The 24,122-nt window shown below is 42.9% G+C and overlaps 1 protein-coding gene across 5 annotated transcripts in view; it reads right to left on the bottom strand.

Moving 5' to 3' along the window:
• Positions 1-24,122, bottom strand: part of MARK3 (microtubule affinity regulating kinase 3) — a 110,906-nt gene that overhangs the window by 28,955 nt on the left and 57,829 nt on the right. For all 5 annotated transcript variants that reach the window (XM_007665045.3, XM_029060750.2, XM_007664977.3 and 2 more), the window contains 8 exons: positions 15,766-15,836; positions 9,987-10,043; positions 7,858-8,094; positions 7,619-7,738; positions 6,821-6,920; positions 6,383-6,495; positions 5,680-5,833; positions 32-249 (listed from right to left, as the gene is read on the bottom strand). In XM_007665045.3, coding sequence (XP_007663235.2) covers positions 32-249; positions 5,680-5,833; positions 6,383-6,495; positions 6,821-6,920; positions 7,619-7,738; positions 7,858-8,094; positions 9,987-10,043; positions 15,766-15,836 — 1,070 coding nt within the window. The remainder of the gene's footprint in view (positions 1-31; positions 250-5,679; positions 5,834-6,382; positions 6,496-6,820; positions 6,921-7,618; positions 7,739-7,857; positions 8,095-9,986; positions 10,044-15,765; positions 15,837-24,122) is intronic.

The following is a 24,122-nucleotide window of genomic DNA, read 5'->3' as shown; positions in this document are numbered from 1 at the left end:
CTTATCCTTGAAGGAAATCGGTAATACTTACACTAGGGACTGTGGAACTCTTCTTCCGTTCAGGAATATCTGCCTTATTAGGATTGTTTGCACTTCCCAGCATGGGGCTGGCTGGAGCCACTCCCCGTCCCCCAACAGCACTGCTGCCTGATTTCCTGGATTGAATTCCTTCTTCTTTAAGATCAGTATCTGCGGTACTGGTCTGGCTCCTTTTTGGATATGCCATGACTGGAGGAATTGATGGTCCAGCTACAAATACAGGTTAAAATTTTTAAATACAAGATCAACTGACAATTCGCCATCAATTGCAAAATGACACACGTCTATTTTAATATGACTAAGGTACCATTCAATCAATTAATGGCATTTATTGAGCGCTTGCAATGTGCAGAGCACTATACGAAGTACTTGGGAGAGTACAATACAACAGAGTTGGTAGACAGGCTTCATGCCCACAAGGATCAATCGATAGTACTTACTGAGAGCTTACTGTGTGCAGAGCACTGAACTAAGCACTTGGGAGAGCAAGATATAACAGAGTTGGAAGACAAGTTCCCTGCCCATTTACAGTTCAGAGGAGCTTTTGGTCTAGGGGGAAATTCAAATTACAACTTGACATGCTACAAAACTTGTACGAAGTTTCTGACTAATACATATTCCCATAATATTTATATTTTTAGGCCTCAAGCAAATGCTCATAATTTCCCAATTGCTTCTTAAAGTGTGCTCTGTAAAGGTTAGGGTACCTTGATAAACTTCTTTAAGGGGCTTTTACTGCATGCCTAACAAATACATACCATCTAAATGAACTATAGATGACCTCTGATGGCATGAGAATCAATAGGTATGCCTTGAGTGACTTGCAGAATTACATTTTTTTGTAAAAGAGATGCTTTCACTTTTGGAACAGAGTAGTAAAAAACAAAAAATTAAGGAGTGTTTCAGTCAGAACATTGGATATGCATTAAAGCTCTGAACAAATAATAAATGAGAAAAGTCCCATTAACTCTGTAAATGAGCCAAATAAGCTTATATTTGTGAACTACATTTAGTGAAACTCCTCTAGGAACTGGATAATCAGGAACCTGTTCCATTAAGGGAAAAAAGGTCTGACAGAGCAACCATTAATATATGGTAAAAGCCACTCCAGATTCCAAGTTCATCCCAAAGGATAATAGTCTTGCTTAAAGAAAAACCCAAACCTAAACGCTTATTTAAGACTAACCAATAAACAGCAGTCTTTAAAATGTGTATGGGTGAAAGAAAATTTAAAGTCCTCAGCTTGTCAGGTAGAAAGATACCAAACAGGAAAAGACAGGGTGAACCTCTATCAGAAAAACCCTTCCTTGACTCTACAGCTCCCTCCAGTTACCACCCTATCTCCCTCCTACCATTCTTCTCTAAACTCCCTGAGCGAGTTGTCTTCACTTGCTGTCTCCACTTCCTCTCCAATTTTCTCCTTGTCCCTTCCCAATCTGGTTTCCACCACCTTCATTCCACAAAAACCTCCCTCTCAGAGGTCACAAATTGACCTCCTTCTTGCCAAATCCAACAGCCTCTATTCCATCCTAATCCTCCTTGATTTCTCAGCTGCCTTCGACACTGTCAATCACCCCCTTCTCAGTTGGTTGCTCATTCTCAGTCTCCTTCACAAGCTCTTCCTCTGCCTCCATTCCCTAACTGTGGGAGTCCCTCAAGGTTCAGTTCTGGATGCCTTTCTCTTCTCCGTCTACACCCACTCCCTTGGACAACTCATTCGCTCCCTTGGCCTCAATTACCCTCTCTATGCAGATGATTTCAAAATCTCAAGCCCTGATCTCTCTCCCTTTCTGCAGCCTAACATTTTCTCCTGCCTAAAGGAAATCTCTACTTGGATATCCCACTGAACCTCAAACTTAACAAATCCAAAACAGAACTCCTTATCTTCCCACCCAAATCCTGTCCTTCCCCTTGACTTTTCCTGTTACTATAGAAAGCTCCATCATCCTTCCTGTCTCACATGCCCATAACCCTGAGTTATCTTCAATTCATCTCTTGTTTAACCCACATATTCAATCTGTCATTAAATCCTGACAGTTCATCCTTCATGACACCGCTAAAACCCGCCTTTTCCTTTCCATCCAAACTACTACCATGTTAATCCAAGTAGTTATCCTATTCTGCCTTGATTACTCTAACAGCCTCCTTGCTGACCTACCTGCCTCCTGTTTACTCCAGTCTATATTTCACTCTGCTGCCCAGATCATTTTTCTACAAAACCATTCAGTTTGTGTTTCGTAACTCCTCAAGAATCTCCAGTGGTTGCCTATCCACATCCACAAAGACAAACTCCTTACCATCGACTTTGAAGCAATCACCTTGCCCACCTCCTACCTTACTGCTCTCCTATTACATCCCAGCCTGCACACTTCACTCTCGTGCCAACTTACTCTCTGTACCTCGATCTCATCTATTTCGCTGCCCACCTCTTGCCCATGCTCTGCCTGTGGCCTGCAATGCCTTCCCTCTTTATATAAGACAGATAATCACCCTCCCCACCTTCAAAACCTTACTGAAGGCACATCTCCAAAGAGTTCCCTGACTAAGCCTTCATTTCCTCGTCTACTCCCTTCTGCTTTGCCCTTAAATTTGGATTTGCTCCCTTTATTCATCCCTCCCCAAGTCCCTCAGCACTTATGTACATATCCGTAATTTACTTATTTTAATGTCTGTTTCCCACTCTAGACTGTTAGCTCATTATTGGCAGGGAACATGTCTGCCAACCGTTATATTGTACTCTAAGTGCTTAGTACAGTGCTCTGCATACAGTAAGCACTCAATAAATGGTTGATTGATCCTAGGTTTACAATCTTGTACTTTTCTTTTCGTAGAATAAGAGACAGCCTGAACAAATTCTCTGATTGTTATCAGAATTCCACAACCATGGCATATTGTGTTTAATTTTGATTCAGTCTAATAATAAGCTCTGGTATGCTGAATGGGGAAACGTAGGCAAAGAAGTGATAACAAAAAAATCTATGTTCGTATTGTTAACTAAAAACTACTTCAAGGAAAAGCCCCCACAAGTCCATGAATATCTATTTGGGAGTTTTACTTCAACAATTTCAGCCACTTACCCCAGGTCACCAGAGCCACTTAATGCCTAATTCAGAAAAACTTCACATGTTCTAAGACGGAAGCAATTACTTTATACTAAAGGAGAATTTTTTCCAAAAACAAGTAGACCCAGACTGATTGGCAGCTGCCTTGTGGGAATAGCCCTTTTTATGTCATAATTACTCGTGTAACTGCCTCTATCATGTAATTGTCCCATCCTGATTTGAGGTGATAAAAGTTTATTTTTTTGAACCACATAATTGTCAGTCTTTTACTCTATGTAAGAAACACTGGGATCTCTGGAGTTTTGCAAATTCTGTAATCTAGTTCATTCTTCCAAAGTAGAGATGTTGGGGCAAAGGAACGGCAATAGGCAGAGGACACCAACGGACCCAAAGTCGCCGCCGCTGTTCAAGCTTCACCAGAGTTCGCACTCTGGAAGCAGTAGGAAGTGCTGTGATGGCTCTGGAAGGCTCATCCTCACTGGGGCCAGGGGGAGGAAAAGCCTCTGACCTGGCTATGCAGCTGCCAGGGGAGGATGAACTAACTCGGGGTGGCAATGCTGGACGAAGAGGAGGAGGAGAAAGAGGAGGAGGCTGAGACCGAGCATTAGGGAGGGGGAGTTAATTCATCATTTATCTACTGAATACAACATTTGGGAGAAGAGGAACAGCTTCAAGTGACCACCAACTTCCTCTTTTTTCCCCCCTCTTTTTCCCTCTTTTTTCTCCTCTTCCCCTTAGTGCTAGATATCATTCGTCTACATCCTCCACAGCTGCCCTACGCATGTTTTAATGTAACAAAAGTGAAAATGAAAAGTGAAGCAATTACACGAGAGAATACTCAAGAGTCTTCTTTATCTGTATTTGACAGTTTACAGAAATATAATGGATTCATGTTTCAGCAGATTTGGTGTCAGAAACTTGAGATGCAGCATGACCTAATGGATAGAGGATGAGGCTGGAAGTCAGAAAAACCTGGGTTCTAATCCCAGCTCCACCACTTGCCCAAGGTCTGCTGGGTGACCTTGGGCAAATCACTTCTCTTCTCTGTGTCACAGCTACCTCATCTGTAAAATGGGGATGAAGACTGTGAGCCCCATGGACAGTGTCCAACCTGCTTAGCTTGTAACTAACCCAATAGTGTCTGGCACACAGTGAGCACTTAACATAGACCATAAAAAACTGGGGTGGAGCTGGGATTAGAAGCCACCTCCTCTGACTCCTAGGATTGTGCTCTTTCCACTAGGCCATGCTGCTTCCCTAACTCTTCCATGACCCTGCCTTGTCAAGCTGGCGAGGCTGCAAGCCTCCTCCGTGGAAGCTGCTGCTTTCATATTCCCGGCCTGTTGGGTGGAGGCAGTCCTTTCCTGCTCCTTTCTAATTAACAGACAGCTCTGCTCCTAAAGGAAATAAAGAGTGTAGCAGAGAGGCAAGGTTCCTGGGCCATCAGACATTCCGTCTGAAAGATGGGAAATGACTCTTCACTACCACATCTACGTTCTGACGTGCTTAAATCTCTCATGAGCTTTATATTTTTAGATCTGAAGCTTGGAGCAAGCAGAGACTGTATTAAATTCAGGCAAACATGGGTACAGACAATGAGTTTTGCTGTCTCCCCCTTTTAGACAGTGAGCCCCTTGTTGGGCAGAAATTGTCTCTATCTGTTGCCAAACTGTACATTCCAAGCGCTCAGTACAGTGCTCTGCGCACAGTAAATGCTCAATAAATACAACTGAATGAATGAGTTAAAATCTCTCTGTGCAACAATAGCATTTAACTGCCACCAACTTTCAGTGTGGTTCTAGACTGTAAGTTTGCTGTGGGCAAGGAATGTGTCTACCAACTCCCAAGGGCTTAGTACAGTGCTCTGCACACAGTAAGTGCTCAATAACTACCATTGATTGACTGAATGATTAGGTACAGTCCTCATTCCCCAGGGGTTTAAAATCTAAGATAATCAACAATGACATGCACTGCCACTCGGATAACTCTTCAAACGTTGAACAAAAAACAAAAATTCAAGCATTTCCTGGAGGTGGTAAGAGACGACACCTGGGCAAGTACATGCTTAGACCACTTTGGATCAGAATTGCTGCTGCTCCTCTCCTCCCCTCCGGACCTTGTTACTTAGGGAAAGTATAAAATCAGTTGGCCTTACATCTGACTGCAGGTTATGACATGCCCATTATAAATGCGACTTAAGCCAGCTATTTGAGGTAACAGCTGCCTCGTAAAGCAGGCTATTCTTTAAAACTGAGAATCATGGAGTAGCTACCGGCATTCTCTAAAGAATGCCTTAAAAGTTAGGCCTTCACAGGCAAAGCTGCGTGGAGTCGTGTAATTTAGTTGGTAGTTCAGATGCTAAGCCCGTTACTTTCATACGTGCATAACTCTGCAGTGAGCAGGCTTGGCCGTGGGCAACTGATAAAAAGAACCAGGAAATAAAGAATTCCCCGCTTGCCTGGGTACCAAGAAATAGCCCCTAAAAATGAAGCCATCATTATCACCCTCTTCACGATTCAAGAGGGGAAAGGGTAGGTAAATAGCCACCTACTTGCCATACTTTTCGAGTTTCACTCACCGTGGTCACTGTACCGTCGCTGCTTTTGGCTTGAAGATATGCTTCTCTGCACTTTATGATGGGGAGATTGTCCAGTGCTATTATTGAGATCACTGCTTGGCCTAACCTTTGCAAGGGAAAGATTGCTGCTGGAACTGGAATCACTGGCATCCAGCTGGGAGAGACATTAAAATGGCTCAAGTGAATTGTTGAAAAAAACAAAACAAAAAACCCAAATTACAGTTTCTTCAGGTAGCGCCTTAATGTTCAAATTACAGCCCGGAATTCACTCACCAGGCACGTTTTTACTTGCCCTTCCAATACTTAAAAAGAAGGCAATTTGTTAGGTTTTTCCATAATCTGCTTCAGAGAACTGAAAAATACCACGGCTTGCAGAAACAAGCAAGCTTAGGAATGGGTTCGCAGTCTGAATCATTCTTCAAGTATTGATTGTAAATGTACTTAACTAAAACCAAGTTTACCTGCTATGCTTTCAAATATAACTTAGTTCTTACATAGACTTTAATTGGAAATTGAGTAGCATAAAAAAAAATTCTAGTAAACTTGGTCAGAGGAGTTGGTTAAAACAAAGGTAAGCTAAATAACATGGCATTCTTAGAAATGATATATTACCAAAAAGGAATTCTAACTCAAAACAACAAAAACACAGCCAGATGAATATGTTGAAGGGTATTATAGCATTTCCTTTCTGAATTACTCTTACCTCAGAAGATTTCCTCCCCAACAACAAATACGTAGCTGTGATTTCATCATATTTCATTTTACTAAGAGATTCTTGAATTTCTTCTTGTGAATACCCCATTCCCACCATAATATCTAAAAGGAGGAGAGAACACTTCTATGTAAATAGATCATTTGGGTAAAATCTCCCACTTTGACTAAAAAGATAGTATGTTTTCCTAATATGAACATATGCTGTCCCATTCCTCAGTTGCCTATTGTTAATTAAAGGAAAAAAGTTGAGTTAAACTTCTGAATGTGAGACCCTTGCAGAATAACTTGATTCAGATAAAGTAGCTTGAATTTCCAATACTCAGGCTTAACCTTCGTCCACGCAGTATATAGGAACCAAAACACAAATGAAATCTGGTAAGTGCTTTGAGGACTCCGCGTGACAAAATAAAATTCCTTCTAAGATTACCTATTCTTTTCTGGTCCGAGATATCTAGTTCTGGTTCAACGAATGGTTTAAGCTCATCGTCTTCATGGCCAGCATTGATCCACCTGTCCTTCATGATTTGCTAGAAAATCGAACTACCAGTTAGTAGTGGAAAAAGCTGTCAAAGTTAAATACTCACAATGCCTAATACAGGTTTTAGGAAAAGTTTCTTTTCAGTTTTTCATAAGTTTTACCTAAAGAAAAAATTACAATGATAGCACAAGTTTGAAATTCTTGAAAATGTTTTAAGGCTGGAGCTCACCCACTCACACACCCCCAGTAGAGCAGAGGCCTTAAAATATTTTCAAGAATTTCAAAATTCTGCAATCACTTATAATAAATGATCATACTATGGTATTTATTAAGTGCTTAGGTTCCAGACATCAGGGTAGTAACAAGAATATCATATTGGACAGTTCCTGTTCCTCACAAGGCTCACAGTCGAAGGGGGACGGTGAATAGGTACTTTATCCCATTTTACAGATGAGAAAACTGAGGTACAGAGAAAAGTTAAGTAACTGGCCAAAAGCCACCCAGCAGGCAAATGGTAGGGTCTCCGGATTCCCTGCCCTGCACATTTTTCACTGGTCACTCAATCATATTTATTCAGCACTTACTGAGTGCCGAGCATTGTACTGAGAACTTGGGAGAGTACACTAACAATAAACAAACACATCTTCCCTGCCTACAATGAGCTTACAGTCTAAGGGGGAGACAGACATTAATATAAATTACAGATATATACACAGAACGCTAGGCCATTTTGACTTGTGCTATTACCTCGAGAGTGCCTCTTTTAGTTGGATTTAGCACCAGAAAACGTTTGAGGAGGTTTTCACAGTCCGTGGACATGTAGAAAGGAATTCTGTATTTTCCTCTTAATACTCTCTCTCTCAGTTCCTGGGGTGAAAAACGGGGAATTGAAAAGAGGTAAAAAAAAAAATCACAGGACAGTTTAAAATCCGAAGGTAGATGTTTTAAGTTTTACTTAGTAAGATGGATAAAATTGCTTCCTATACCTTTAGGTTCTGTCCATCAAAAGGAAGAGATCCACTCACGAGAGTGTACAGAATGACACCTAGGCTCCAAACATCAACTTCAGGTCCATCATATTTCTTGCCCTGGAAGAGTTCTGGAGCTGCATAAGGAGGACTGCCACAAAATGTGTCCAGTTTATTGCCAACTGTAAATTCGTTGCTAAAACCAAAGTCTGCTATTTTAATGTTCATATCGGCATCAAGCAATAGATTTTCAGCCTAAAGGAAAAAGAGAAGAAAAACCCTTAGAATTAAATGCAAGCACAATTAAAATTAAGTGTGAAACAAGTTAAAAAAAATCCTAACCATCTAAAGAAAAAAATATTCTTTTGGAAAAAACTAGGATGCCAACTGAAAAACAAATTAACTCTTTATCACAATTGAGAAAGAAGTCGAATGTCCATAGAAATTCCAGCATTAAAGACATTTCTAACATGTGGGAGGTTAAGAAAATTACAACAGTCAATTTCATGATGGCGGTCTGGGAACTTTGAAAAAGTTATACAACTTATTTAAAACCTGAGATTACTCTGAAATGTGCATTTGCTTTAAGCACAGACTAAATAAAACATTTACTTTTTAAAACTTTTAAACTGGTGCCATTTAATAGTTTCTATTTAAATCAGTTCCCTCTCTAGAGAACAGATAGGGTAGTCAACAGGGTAAAAAGATTTCCTGTGTCTCTGACATGCCTGGAGGGAATGTGCTCTAGATGGGAAAAGGGAATTAGTCATTAATAAACAATCGAACCTTGATGGATGGTGTTGCTGAGAATGCCAAAGTGGCAAAAAAGGCATCCATTAAGCAGAAAATGTACCGTGAAAAGCCAATTACTGGGGATCTGAACCCAGACTAGCTTGGCTAATCACAACCGGAATACCTGAGTAAAACTGGGTGGAAACTTGTCTGAGATAACAGAGCAAGACATGATTGGACTATGTAGACTCCCAATGATCTGAATGGAGCTTTGGTCTCCGTTAGTTTGGATTGCCAGCTTTCTACACCGGTTTCACAAACACTACTCAATGATTATCAACTACCGGTTCCGGAAAATAGATCCCCCTGAAAAAGGGTCGAACTGTTGAGTCATCATATCTATGAACCATTTAATCTTGGTCCCAACACAGTATGACTTGGTTCCATCTCCATGCAGTGATCGAACGATGCACACGGCCAATAATTTAAATGCTGCTCCCAAATGGGCCATGCAAGAGTCTTGCACCAACTTCTTCCTTCCCCTCTTCTCCCCTTAGCTTGGCCAGCCCGACACTACCATTGCAAATGCTTCAGGTTTGGCTTGTTCCCTTATATTCCATAGCTTCTGGTCTAACAGAGACTTCCAAACTCCCAAAAAACCAAGCGGTTGGGCTGGAGTGGCTTAACCACCGCGGATTAGGGGAATATTTTTGCTGTCGATAAATCATCCCGGTGTGCCGTGGCCCCATGTGAGATAGGGATTATGTCTGACTTGATTATTTCATAACTTCCTCGGGATTTAAAGTACACAACTATTATTGCCTCTTCCTCTAGACTGTAAACTTGGGTCTGTCAACTACACTGTACTGTACCCTCCCAAGAATTTAGGATAGTACTCTGTAATACCACTGACTGAGCGACAGACTGTTTTGGGGAAGGTGGGAAGTGGACATCCGGAGGAGCTGCAGCAGGGCACGTAGAGCTCTAGCCTCGCCTCTGATTCTCTGGACCACCTTAGTCAGAGAGCAGTCTGTTTCACTTAATGGACGAGGCTGTTGTCTGAGCTCAAATTGCTGCAACCAAGGTAGAAGGCCTGCAGAAATTCAAGGGGTGTTTGCTGGGGTCGACCGATCTCTAACTCTGGATCTGAGACAGTATCCTAAGGGAATGTTCTAACCAAATTATTCTGTACTTACCAAATGCCCCTTTGCTTTGCTTTTTGTGAAATTCCCTTTACCACTCCATTACAGGAGCAACTTATTTGAAATAATGGTTTTGTTATTAAGACAGTTGCAAAATAATTTTTAGGTAAAACAGATTTAAGCCCTGAATTCTTCATCAATACAAGCAACATGCCACAAGTACAATAGCACAAAGATTTTTATATGTTGAGTCAAAACATTTTTTCTACTCACTTTGAGATCCCTGTGAACAATATGCTTTTGGTGGCAATACTGCACTGCAGATACTATCTGGATAGAAAATAAGCCCAGTTATATAAATGTTATCACTGAGGTGTCACATTCATCATGAAAAAAAAAATCAATGCTTGTTAAACTCACACGGATGCTCATTCATCTGTACTGCATTTCAAGAGCGAGAAAGGTCCCTGGTACCAAGTACTAATTAACACCTTAAATACAAGTTTATTCACCACAATTGCTCATTCTAAAATCAATTTCCTTGGCGGGGAAAGGTGTTATGGGAAGCAGCATGGCAGATGGGAAGCAGCATGGCATAGTGGATGGTCTCGGGAGTCAGAAGATCATGGGTTCTAATCCCAGCTCCACCACCTGTCTGCACCACTTGGCTGCTGTGTGACCTCGGGCAAATCACCTCACTTCTCTGTGTCTGTTACCTCATCTGTAAAATGGGGATCGAGACTGTGCGCACCATGTGGGACAGGGACTGTAACCAATCCCATTTGCTTGTACCTACCCTAGCACTTAGTACAGTGTCTGGCACATAGCAAATGCTTAAGTACCACAACTATAATTAGTATTATTGTCAGTTATCCTGCTCGCTTCCTTGCACCATCCTCTGCTGAAACCAGGTTTCCTCCCAAGATGACTTCAGAGTGACCCTAAGGGTTTCAATCTAGAAAGTCATTCACTCTCAGCATTTTCTCACTGTCATTTGTTTGGATGTTTTTAATCTTGGGTTTTTTTCTGGCATCTTTCCTAAACCTACCTATTTCTTTTCTTTGTGTTTACAATTATTTCAATGTTTGTTTTATCTCTCCTAGTAGAGTGTACATTTCCGGAAGACAAGGATTGTCTCTTCTTCCTCAACTCCCCTTATCCCCTAGGACAGTCATCTACTCAGCACCTAGCGAGGGTTTGAAATGACAGCGGGAGAACGCTTTGGCTCTGCGATTAGGGTGGCTATTGTACTAACTTGAGACTTCTGGACCGAACTGGTATTTTACTTGCATCAGTTCCTGGGGACGGTCAAATTTTTTTTAACATTCTGAAACTGATAAAAAATAACCATTCCCATTTAAATGGTATCAAAAAGGCACACATATGAAAAGATTCCTCTACTTTTTTGCAGGAATTCGCAGTGCCTCTAGAGGTGCCTAGAAAAGCAGTGTGGCCTAATGGATAGAGCTTGGGCTTGGGAGTCAGGACTTGGGGCCTAATCCAGGCTCTGCCACATGACTGCCGTGTGACCTTGGGCAAGTCACTTTATTTCTCTGTGCCTCTGTTCTCTTATCTATAAAATGGAGATTAAGACTATGAGTCCTATGTGGGACAGGAACTGTGACCAATCTGATTAGCTCGGTGCTTAGTACAGTGCCTGGCACAGTAAGCGCTTAAAAAATGACCAAAAAAAAAAAAGGAAAAACACTGGGCAGAAAGGTGTCCGATTCCATATCTATATCACACAGGGGTCAGTAGCCCAAACCAAGGTATGGGGAGATGTGCCCGACATATCTGAAATGTTACTGATACTAAGTTGGCAGATCTGGATGGCTTTTCCTCAAATGCATCAGTTTCATAAGTGGCAACTTTCCATTTTGAGTGTAAAATGGGGGTAAAACTGGGGCAGGAATTATATAAGGGACAAGGCCTGGAAGGAACAGCCTGCAGCGCTGCTACCATTCTGGGTATTTTTAGTTCTGACTGGAAACTCTAACGTCCTGTTAGAGACCTAGGATGAGCGAGACTAGGGGTCCAGCTCTAAAAGCTCCCAGCATAATCATCCCCTGTGAAGTGGAAGTCAGAAGATGAGGGTTCTAATCCCGGCTCCGCCACTTGTCTGATGTGTGACCTGGGCAAGCCACTTCACTTCTCTGTGCCTCAGTACAACATCTGCAAAATGGGAATTAAGACTATGAACCCCATGTGGGACAGGGATTGTGTCCAACCTGATTACCTTGTATCCATCCCAGTGTTTAGAATAGTGCTTGGAACATAGTAAGCCTTAACAAATACTACAATTATTATAAGTGGACATTTAGGATTAGTTTTATATTCATGAAAATCAAGAACTCCCTCTGCCACCCTCCTTATTTCATCTTGCAAAGCATTCTGTGGACTAGTGGAAATAACGTGGGCCTGGGAGTCAAAGGTCCAGGGTTCTAATCCCGGCTCCGCCACGAGTCTGCTGTGACCTTGGGCAAGTCACTTCACTTCTCTGTGCCCCAGTTCCCTCATCTGCAAAATGGCGATTCAAGACCCACACCCTCTCCTACTTAGTGAGCCCCATGTGGGACCGGATTACCACTTATGTACCCCAGCACTTCAGTACAGTGCTTGGCACAAAGTAAGCACTTAAATACCTCAAATACTACAATTATTTCCTTTCTGTACTCCTGCAGGTCTGTCTTTCTCACCCTGATGTTCATTTCTTTCGGATAGCTAAGATACTTTAAAAAATTCCTTTCAGATTCTTTTCCATCAGATTTTGGGTATCTCCCTTCTCAAGGTAGTTATCAGCTAAAGTGTGTCTCTCCCAGGCTACTTAATTAATTTACCCGAAGTTAACTAATGCTTTCATTAACACCAAGTATGGAATGTAGACAGCTTTACATTTGGAGATCTTTTCTCTGCGTGCAGGCATCTCTGAGCAAGCATGGAACACTGGAATGTATTCAATTAGGACTCGGATATTACCCCACTTTGCAGTTTCCCAGAGAGGCTGAAACATTGAGGGAAAGCAGAGAAAGGGAGGAGGAAAGGTTAGACACCCACGTGTTCCCTTTGAAATCTACACACATGCAAAGCAACCAAAAAAAGTATGTGTGTGTGGTTAGCGGGAACTAGGAGAAAGATTGGGGGCTGGGGGCAGTGGGGGGAAAGAGTTGGGAAGAGAGAAAACCATCTGCTGATGAATGCGGAAAGAGGGCCTATTCCGGGCAGGAAAACAGAATCACTCGGAGTCCACTGTGTGTGTGGTCATATTTTCCTCTTTTGCACAAGTAGGGAAATATTTTCCTATTTAAAATCGAGGGGATGGCAACTGCAAAGGCTGCCAGAAGGCATTACGATAAACCCAGAGAAAAGCAGGAACTCTAGCCCCAGTTTTAACTGAGGGATGTCAGGAGTCCCACCTCTGTGGGATTTGAAAATTCCACCAACAGCAGCAAAACCACGTCTGGATTTTAATTAGTTCTTAACTTGAACGGAGACCACCCTCCCACGGCCACCACTTTTAGTCCAACTCATACCGATCCTATGTCCAAAAGGAAGGAATGTAGAATTCACACTCATAAAACTATTATTAATATTATGGGACTTGTTAAGCGCTTCCTATGTGCCAAGCACTGTTCTAAGCATTTGGGTAGATACAAGTTAATCAGGTGGGAACACAGTCCCCGTCCCACATGAGGTTCTTAGTTTAAGTGGAAACTGGAGAAATTCCTCAAGATCTGGGGTTGTAAATGCCTAGCCACTCTGACCAGAAACACCACAGTAGAGAAGTTGGTTCAGAAACACGAGATCTGAAACAAAAGTGCTTTCTGGCCCAGAACAAATATCAGACACTTTCTAGTACAAATTTTCTATTACCTGTTGGCAATTTCCTCTTCTCACAAAAGGGAAAATGTAATCACTATTAAAAGGCCTCGTTTGCAGGTATCACCAATATCCTAAAGGAAAGGGTTTCTTTCATAAGTCCATCATTCAGGTGCAGAAACTGCGCCTCTTTATTCATTTTACTCTTTATTGGGTTCAAATTCAAAGCCCTGAATACCAGTGGTACAGTTATAAATCAAAGATTAACGGGGAAAAAAGTTTCAGAAATCCACTCCTGAATACAACCAGGGCAGACATGATGAATTGGACATATATTTTAGTGATGATTTGACAGAAACACTCACTAACGACTACTCCTGAGGTGGACAAACTGGCCAAGTCTGTTTGTTGCTAAAAACCAGTTTTTAGGTGCAGTACTGACATCTATGTTAAAAAGTTAAAAATAAAAGAACTCTTCCTTTTTCCAAAGCCTAATCAAAACAGCTGATTATTACATGAAAATGCTATCTCGTATCCTCTGTGTTTAGAAATCTGTATTTATTTTGATGGGAAAGTCTCATCTGGAGAAACATAGAAGGAAAAAAGGGAATACTGATGCGACATTCCTTAAGTCATCCCAGAAATGATTAACAGACCCAGTGAAAGCGCTTAGTACAGTGCTTTGCACACAGTAAGCTCTGAATAAATACTACTGAATATTGGTTTCAGTCTGTTAGCACCGATGTGTATGTAAAACTGGACTAATGGGACTCTGGGTCATGCCCCACAGTTGGTAAAAAAAAATAATACTGAAGTTGCTTTAATTAAAGTAGCCAGAGCAGCTTTAAAAGGTTAAGGTTTGCTGAAGTACTAAAGGTCAATATGTCAAACAGCTTGACACAGCCATATGGGTCTGATTAAGTAGAATATGGCTTGTTGGTTCACTAGAATGACTGCATTTCTCGCTGGCTCTCTCACACGCCCCCCACCAACCTCCTCCCTCCACACCCACACACCTCCCACCCCTTTCTAATTACACAGGTGCAGGGAGTACTCCAGAATAAATTGTTTCCTATCAGCTGCCTTCCTTCATGTGCCAGGGAATGACCGAGGTGCTGGGTGGGAGATGAGGATGCTAGTTTAGATTGACTGCAAATCACTTCACTTCAAACGCCCTCACACATGAATTGCTGGTGCCTCCATTCAAATACTGTGCTTTAGAAAAACAAGACCATCAGCACCCTCATCTTTATTTATGGAAAGACTGACATCTGTTAATACTCGGAGTGCTGATTTTAAACGATGCTTATTAGACAATGTGATTGCAATAAGGAACAAGATATCGCCTATACTACTCAACTCCCACTTATTTGGCATGTGATAATCTACTCGTACTTTCCCCCAATCCTGTCTAAACTGCTACTGGGCAGTTGCACTCAATTTATAGAGCTAGTTCTGCTGCTCTTTTCTTCACTGTCACTGCCATCAAAAATGCTCACGGAGCACCTTCCACCTACCCCATTCCTTTCTCAGACACTCATTCACTCTCTGAGACTCACCTCTCTCCACAGAAAAAAGCAGCAGGAATCTCCCCAGCGGGGGAGTGGATCCAATCAATGCCTTTGGAAGAAGCCAGGTCAATTCTGTGAGCAACGCAACACAGCGCAGGCCTTAGCTTCTTTTCCTTGGAGAGGATTAACTAGGATTTTCAAGGTCGGCACCGGTTTTCCTTTAGTGGTGTGTGTGACTAGCCACGTTCTTTACTGATTACCCCAGAATTATTTATTCAGACTGTAGATCACCCAGACCCTTTGTTTTTCCACGTTTCCCTTCGGAAAGCCTATTTTCTGGTCATCTCGTGGCTTGGAGGTACCTCCGCCAAAATCAGCAGGGTCCAGAGGAAGCGTGATCATACATCGATTTGATTTAATGCCACAGGTTCTGGCAGAAGACTTAGTGGGGAAAGCGTTTGGAGCTCTGGACTGAAATGAAGTTCAGAAGCGGCGACCTGTGAGTCTGAATCCTCTGCATGTGCACATGAAGCAGGAGGGATGTTAGAAACCCTTCTAAATAGAGAAGTAGGCGGGTCTAAACGAGTCACCAGTAGAGCTGGGAACTAAATTCCCGACTGAATGACCAACTTTGCCCAAGCAACTGGGCCCTGTAAATGGCTGTAAGCAACTGTGTGTTTGCCTTCAGGTCTCGAGTCGGTGAGCTATGAAAGGGGGAAACATACCTGTCTAAATTTAGCTCGGGCTTCCTTTTCCTTCATTCTTCCATGTGCAACCAAATAGTCAAATACCTCACCTGTAATTAAAAGAAGAAACAAAAAGAAATGAGAGCCTTATTAGCATTTAACCACTTTGAATTATAATTTGTGCTATCCAATTCAGGAAAGAAATGGAAAATTTTTGAAAAAAACAACACGAGTAGCTCTAATTGGAATATGTTATTTTTTTCCACAGAGTGGTATTCTATAAAATATCTCGATTTATTTAATTGGAAAGGGGATCACCATTACAATCTGACTTAAATCAATAACCCCAAATGCCACTCACTCCTCAATGAAAAAAATGGCTCAAAATGACCACAGATGTCAATTGAAGTAATATCTACTGAACTGTAGCAATATTAGTCATAGTATTTATTAAGTACCAGCTGGGTACAAAGCACTGTACTAAGCACTTGGAAGTATGAAACAGAGAAGTGACACGGTTCCTGCTGACAAGGAGGTTCCACTCTAATAGGGGAGAGAGACATAAAACTTTTTGCAAAAAGAATAATTAGAGAAAGTAACTGATCTAGCATATATACAAAAATGTTCAGATGAGTATAAATAGGTGCGTGAGTGCTATTTGCCCAACAGAGGATGGCTTGTTGGGGGCTGTTAGACTGTGAGCCCCATGTGGGACAGGGACTGTGTCCAACCTGAATGTCTTCTATGTACCCCAGTGCTTAATACAGTGCTTGGCACATAATACGTGCTTAACAAATACTCTGCTTATTACTATTATGTGGATATTCCATTTAGGGAGGGGGGGATTCCAGGTTGGGGAAACAACCTGGGCGAGGCAGCAAAGGCAGGAGAGGCTTATATAGACAAGAGCAGAGAGAACAATAATAATAATAATAATGATGATGATGATGATGACTATGGCATTTGTTAAGCGCTTGCTATGTGCCAAACACTGTTCTAAACACTGGGGTAGATACAAGGTAATCAGGTTGCCCCACGTGAGGCTCAGTCTTCATTCCCATTTTACAGATGAGGTAAATGAGGCACAGAGAAGTTAAGTGGCTTGCCCAGAGTCACACAACAGACAAGTGGCAGAGCTGGGAATAGAACCCAAGCCCGTGCTCTTTCCACTAAGCCACTGCTGGGGAATAGTGTGTGAAATTGAGTGCATGGGTTCAGATCCTTGAAAATGAGTGTGTGGAGTTTTTCTCTGGCGCAGAAGAACATGGGAAGTCAGTGAGAGGTTTGGCGGAGTGGAGCAATGTGGGCTGTGCAATCATTTTAGAAGACCTGTTCAGCGGTGCGTAGTATAGACTGGAGGAGAAAGAGGCTGGAGGCAGGAAAACCAGCGAGAAGGCTGATACTATTCATTCATTCATTCAGTCATATTTACAGAGCGCTTACCGTGTGCAGAGCACTGTACTAAGCGCTTGGAAAGTACAATACACCAATAAAGAGAGACAATCTTCAGTACGGCTTTGAGTGGGGAGAGAGTAATTGTCTGACGGATCTGATGTTAACGTGGGAAGCAGCATGGCTCAGTGGAAAGAGCACGGGCTTGGGAGTCAGAGGTCATGGGTTCGAATCTCAGCTCTGCCGCTTGTCAGCTGTGTGACTGTGGGCAAGTCACTTAACTTCTCCGTGCCTCAGTTACCTCATCTGTAAAATGGGGATTAAGACTGTGAGCCTCATGTGTGACAACCTGATTACCCCAGCGCTTAGAACAGTGCTCTGCACATAGTAAGCACTTAAATACCAACATTATTATTATTATTATTATATCTGCCTCAACACTTAGAACAGTGCTTGGCGCATAGTATGCGTTCATCAAATAGAACAGTAATGATAACAGTCCAAGAGGCAACGAGTATAGTAGCGGAGTTGGAGATGCGAGTTTGTCCGTTAGATGAGAGGTCAAGTCTGGAGAGGTATATTTAGAAGTCGTCCTCACGGAGATGGTAGCTGAAGCCGTGTGAACAGATGAGCTTCCCGAGAGAGCGAGCGTAGGAGAGAAGAGGAGAGGCCCCAGAACGTAGCCTGGCAGACCGCCCGCAGGAAGAGAATAAGAGCCAGGGCAGCAGCTAGTGAACCAAACTGAGGAGTGGACAGAAAAAAGCAGGTTGGAGCCACGTCAGCGAACCCGAGGCCTGATGAGGTAGTGGTTCACAGTGTCAAAAGCAAGTGAGAGGGACTTGGATACAAAGAGGTCATTGGTAACATGAGAAAACACAGTCTCGGTGGGGTGAAAGAGTCGGAAGCTAATGAGGAAATGAAGGTGGTGGGTGTCTGCAGCCTGTTCCAGGAGTTTGGAGAGGAAATGGAGCAGGGAGATGGAGCGATTGGTGGAGGGGGGATTTTAGTATGGGGGGGATGAGTGGGTTTAAAGGCAGAAGTCGACAGAGCTGTTGGGGATAGTAATGAGGTGGGGGAGGAGAGATTTTAGGAGGAGGGGGAAGGGTTGGAGGTGCAGACAGAGGTGGTGGATTGGGAGAGCAAGTGGAAGACTGCAACTCGAGAAACAAGATTGGCAGCAGGAGAACGACGACGGCATGGTGTTAAGGAGCTGGGAAGGGAGGTGGTATGGAGGCTGGAGGGTTCAGAAGGGAGTTACAGGTTTGGAAGAACTGGAGGGGAGTCAATAAGGGAGCGATAGCAGAACTGTCAAGCACAATGGAGAGCTGAAAGCAAGGTGGCCTGAATTTGTAAGAACAAAAGTCAGCCTGGATTCCTCTCAGCTGCACTAGCAGAGAAGCAGAGGAAGCGGGCTTTGGTGCTGATTCTGGGCTGTGGTTGACGGAGCAGGTGCAATGAAGGAAATCGGAGTGGGGAAGGAAAAGAGTCATGACTGGTGGAGGGGGCATGTACTTTTACATCCATCAATTGATCATCATCATCAATCATATTTACTGAGTGCTCACTGTGTAAAGAGCATGGTACCAAGCACTTGGGAAAGTACAAACTAATGGTGCTTACAGAATGGTTACTACGTGAAGAGTACTGGGCTAAGCACTTGGGAGCTTAGCAGATACGTATCTTGCCCTCAAGGAGCTTCAAGTCCAGAGGGGGAGACGAACATTGATATAAATAAAAGGTACGTACATAAGTGATGTTGAAGCTGAGGTTACGGTCGATATCAAGTACCTAGGGATGAGAGGGCTGGCAGAGAACAGGCTAGGAGAGGTAGAGCGAGTCTAGAATACAGAGGTTACCTTGAATTCACAGGACGCGGGGGGAAGGGGAGGGTGGAGGTGGAAGGTAAGAAAACTGTGGTCAGAAAGTAATAATTTGGAGTAGGCGAGATGAGATAGGAAGCACTGCTTTGAAATGATTAGGTCTATTGTGTGTGTGCAGTTGGTGTGCAGCTGAGGTGGAATTAAGCAAGAGGTCAATGGAGTTGAGGAGAGAAAAGAAATGGATGGCTGGGGGAGGTCAGAGAGATCATCAACATCTATCAATCAATCTTTTTTTGTTTGATGGTACTTGTTAAGCGCTTACTATATGTCTAACACTGCTCTATGCACTGGGGTGGGTACAAGTCAATTGGGTCGGGCACAGTCCCTCTCCAACACTTGGCTCACAGTCTTAAGTGGGAGGGAAAATAGGTACTGAATTCCCATTTTACAGGGTCACACGGCTAGCAATTAGCAGCTGGAATTAGAACCCAAGTCCTCTGGCTCCCAGGACCATGCTCTGTCCGCTAGGCCACATTGCTTGAGTGCTTAACGTGGGAAGAGCATTTTACTAAATTCATGAAAGAGTACAACAGAATTAGTAGATATGATCCCTGGCCCCAAAGAATTTACAAGTCAGTCAGGGAGAGGAAGACAGACAAAAACAAGTACATAACGTCTGTATCTCCCTCTGGATTGTAAACTCTCTGTGGGCAGGGAAACTGTCTACCAACTCCATTACAGTGTACTTACTCGCTTAAACACTTAGTACAGTGTTCTGCACAAAGATTAAATATTCAATTAATATGGCTGATTGAATAAGAGTTTTGGGATGGGTAGTGGTGGGGGAAGGGAGGATGTCTGAATACTTGAGTCAATCAATCAAACAATGGCATTGACTGAGCCCTTACTAGGTGCCAAGCACTATATTAAGCATTTGGAAGTTTACGATTGAGTCCTCAGGTGAAATGGAAGTGCTCAAATGGCAATACCGGGGAAAACAGGGTGGGAAGATGAGAGATTAGTCTGGGGTAGGCCTCCAGAAGAAGATGTGATTTCAAAGGGCTTTGAAGAAGGGGAGAGCAGTGGTCTGCCGGATGTGAAGGAGGAGGGAGTTCCGAGCAAAATGGAGTATGTGAGCAAGATGTTAGCAGCTAGAGAGACAAGAACAAGGCGCGGTGAGAGGAGTGGAGCATTCGAGCTGGGATGAATGGATGAAGAACACGGTTAAGTAGAGGGGAGATAGCTGATTGAGCCCCTTAAAGCCATAGCCCAAGTATTTCTGCTTGATATGGAGAGGTATGGGCAACCATTGGGGGTTTTTAAGGAGGGGGAAGATGTGTGCAAAACTGTTTTCGCAAAATGACCCAGGAAGTAGAGTGAAGTAACGACTACAGACGGTAGACTCCAAAGGCAGGGAGCTGTGAGAGGTGGTTAAGGCAGCAGGTAAATCAGGATATGACAAGTACTTAAACCAGCACAGTGGTAATTCGGATGGAGAGGAAGGGATGGGTTTTGGAGATGTTAAGGAAGAAAGACAAGACTTGGTGACTGACTCAATGTGGGGGCTGGAAGATGGGGAGGATGGTGGTGGTGTCAACAGCGATTAGAAAGTTAGGTGGAAGAGAAGATCTGGAAGGGAACACAAGTAGTTTGGTTTAGGACATGTGAAGTGCCAGCAGGTCATCATTTATATAGAGAAAAAAGTTGAAGTTGCCAAGCATCAGAATAGGAGAGGGGAGTGAGGAGAGGGGAGTGAGAAGTGGGTGAGAAAAGCATCAAAGGCAGCAAGAAATACAGAGGGCGGGACAAGAGGGCAGAAGATGACCACTACTGGTATCTGGAGAGCGATACAGGCAGACAGTGTGGGATTCAAAGAAAGAGTAGGGAGGAGATAGAGCGTAAATGACATTTAGGGGTAAAGAGGAGTCAGATTCCTCTCCCCTTCCCTGTGAGTGTGGGGGAAGGGGAGGAGAGAGGGAAAACAGAGTGGGAGAGAGCAGTAAGTGAAAGGAATGTGTCTGTTTGCTGTGTTGCACTCTCCTCAGCGCTTATTACAGTGTTTCACACACGGTTGGCACTCGATAAATACAACTGAATGAATGAATGAATGAATGAATGCATGAATGAAAACAGTGCCATCAGGTGAAAGCCAAGTCTGAGTGCTTGCCCGGGACAGGAACAAGTCGAAGATGAAGGGAGTTTGCCCATGATAGGTTCCACAGACCCCAGTGGACTGGAGTGCGAGGTAGGGGAAGTAGAGCATTGGGGGTTTAGGGATTGGGATATTTGGGACAGTGGTTACATGGCTGAGAAACTCATTTAGCCAGACCACTGGCTGACGGGTTCTTTGCGGGCAGGACCTGTACAAAGGAGAGCTAGTGAATGACTTTAAATTACAAGGCCCCGTCATCCCCCAAACTCACCCATCCTCTCTTTTATCATGGCCAGTGAGTACTCTCTGGGTGGTTCCACTCTTTCTCTCCTGTATTTCCCCTTTGATCAGTTCTTCCTTCACCATGTTACCCCAAAATCTCTCCTCTCACTCCATCTCCCTGGTAGCGTTACCTTCACAGAAATCCCAGGCAGAGCACATCCTGGAGGCTGGTGTCCCTTTTTAGCAACAGTAGAGTATTTCAGAGGCTGGTGTCCCTTTTTAGCAACAGCAGGGTATTTCAGCCCCCTCTGAGAACATCTAGGCCCAAGTCCTCTAGCTCCAACACCAGGAGCTTCTTTTTCTCTCTAATAATAATGATGGTATTTGTTAAGCACTTACTATGTGCCAAGCACTGTTCTAAACACAGGGAGATAGGCGGTAATCAGATTGTCCCACGTGGGGCTCGCAGGCTTAATTCCTATTTTCCGGAAGAGGGAACTGAGGCCCAGAGAAGTGAAGTGACTTGCCCAAAGTCACACAGCTGACAAGTGACAGAGCCGGAATTAGAAACCATGACCTCTGACTCCCAAGCCCGTGCTCTTTCCACTAAGATTCTGTATGTTTGCATAGCCCAAATACAAGCTCGCTGTGGGCTGGGAATGTGCCTCCCAACTCTGTTGTACTGAACTCTCCCCAGCGCTCTGCCCACAGTAAGTGCTTGATAAATACCACTGCTTGGTTGTTACCTGAGTAGAGATGATGTCCCTTTGGGACAAGCTCCCTACACTAAATAATTTCCTTCCTATTAGTTCCCATCCTATCTGCTATCAGCACTTTGCTCCTCCTATGTCGGTTTTTGCTGGGACGGTCAGAATGCTGAGCCACCTGAGAAGTTACACAGATCCCATTTCCCAGGGCTTCCAAGTCGGCAGGGAGATGGATTCCTACTTGCACCCACAGGCTGTGATTTGGAGGGCAAACACATCACAGGGGCAACTGACCCCGTAACAGAAATAACGTGGACCAGTGAAAAGAGCACAAGCCTGGAATCAGAGGACCTGGGTTCTAATCCGGGCTCTGCCACTTGTCTGCTGTGTGACCTTGGGCAAGTCACTTAGTTTCTTTGTGCCTCAGTTTCCTCACCTGTACAATGGAGAATCAATCCTACTCCCACAGAACTAGACTGTGAGCCCTATGTAGGACAGGGACTGTGCCCAACCTGATGACCTGGTGTCTTCTCCAGCGCTTAGAACAGTTCTCGGCACACAGTAAGCACTTAATAAATACTATTATTATAATCTTAAAAAAAGGCATGGAAACTCCTCCTCTGTTACTCCAGAAAAAGCCCTGCTTAGGTAAGAGTGAAGGTCTCCTAAAAAGTTTCCACTCAAATCACAATTTCAGTAGCTACCATCCAAAATATTTACAGACACAAAATTCATAAACAGTTATTTATATTATCAGTGAGGGCATTTACAAGGTTCTTAGTTTTAAAACAAAAAACATTACTGGATCTTGGAGAAACAGAAGGTCTTAAATATTTTAGCTTATTCAAGATTTCATCACTACTGGAAAATGAGTGGCTTTAAAAAGGGGCTAGCCAGTCACTAGAATATTGATTTTAATTGGCATAAAAAATAAGCTTGGAATTGTAGCTGCTCCTTTCAAGCATCCTTTGGTGCCACTGAGAGACAAGATCCTGGGGCGAATGGTCCATTAATCTGATTTAGGAGGACTTTTCTCTAGGCTTCAATAATTATATATGAGCTACCCAAAGTAGTTCATTTCACACTATTGCTTTTATTCATGACAATAAAAAGTTTGTATATTCTGCCTATTAAAGTATAGATAGCAATACTTTTTCAAGGGATTAGATATTCTTCACATGATCTACATTATGATAAATTATGAATTCAATTGCCAATTCAATAAAATATTAACATTTTAAAGAATCCTTCAGCTCTTCAGAGTAACATCTGGACATTATTTTCTGAATCAAGGAGATGTTATGGAATGAGGAGATTTTAAAAGCGTATGGCTATTCGTTACTGGCAAACATGGGGCTTTAAAGTAATAATATTTTTCAAAATATCACAAGGACTATATTTCTGAGAACATTCTTTCATAATCCAAACGTTTCATACAAAAGGCATGCTGCACGTTTAGATACGAAACTTTTGTGCTAGTACTTTAGAACCTGTTTCCTCATGAAAAATTTATTAACGTTCTGATTAAGCTGTTAGCCAAAAAGCTTCTAATAACTCTCCATGGCCCACTGGAGGGAAATGGCTGTTTGCATGTGACGCATATATAACTACTTGAGTAAGAAAGGGCAAAACTGGCAAAAATATTGGGCAGACATAAGTACAAGGGCAATTTTCATCTAGCTCACACAGTAACACTTCATAAGCTTCTTTATATCTAAAACCTTCCTATAATAAAGTTTCTTGCCAGACCCAGCAACCCACTATATACATTTAATATCCTTCTGAACAATGATCACCAATACAGTTAGATCCTTGGGTTTCACTACATGGACATTAAATGGCATAAAAAGTATAAGCAACCTATGTTCCTATTTTTGTCAGTCTTGCCTTGCCAAGTGATAGCAGCAGAAGACGTAACCATTAACTAATCTTCACTGTTTCTCTTACCTGCTTGTTTCAACCACACCTTTCCCCTCCTTCAGGCAGTACGTAAGTAGCAAACAGAAATATCGCCATTCTTAAATATTTTCTGGCATAAGCCGTTACTGGCCTGGGGCAAGACCGATTATACCATCAACTAGAATCCAACTAAGAAAGGAGACC

The sequence above is a fragment of the Ornithorhynchus anatinus genome, chromosome 1, assembly GCF_004115215.2.
Source record: "Ornithorhynchus anatinus isolate Pmale09 chromosome 1, mOrnAna1.pri.v4, whole genome shotgun sequence".
Taxonomy (NCBI): Eukaryota; Metazoa; Chordata; class Mammalia; order Monotremata; family Ornithorhynchidae; genus Ornithorhynchus; species Ornithorhynchus anatinus.
Note: the sequence above shows the minus strand (reverse complement) of the source record. Positions and strands in the feature narration are given on the sequence as shown.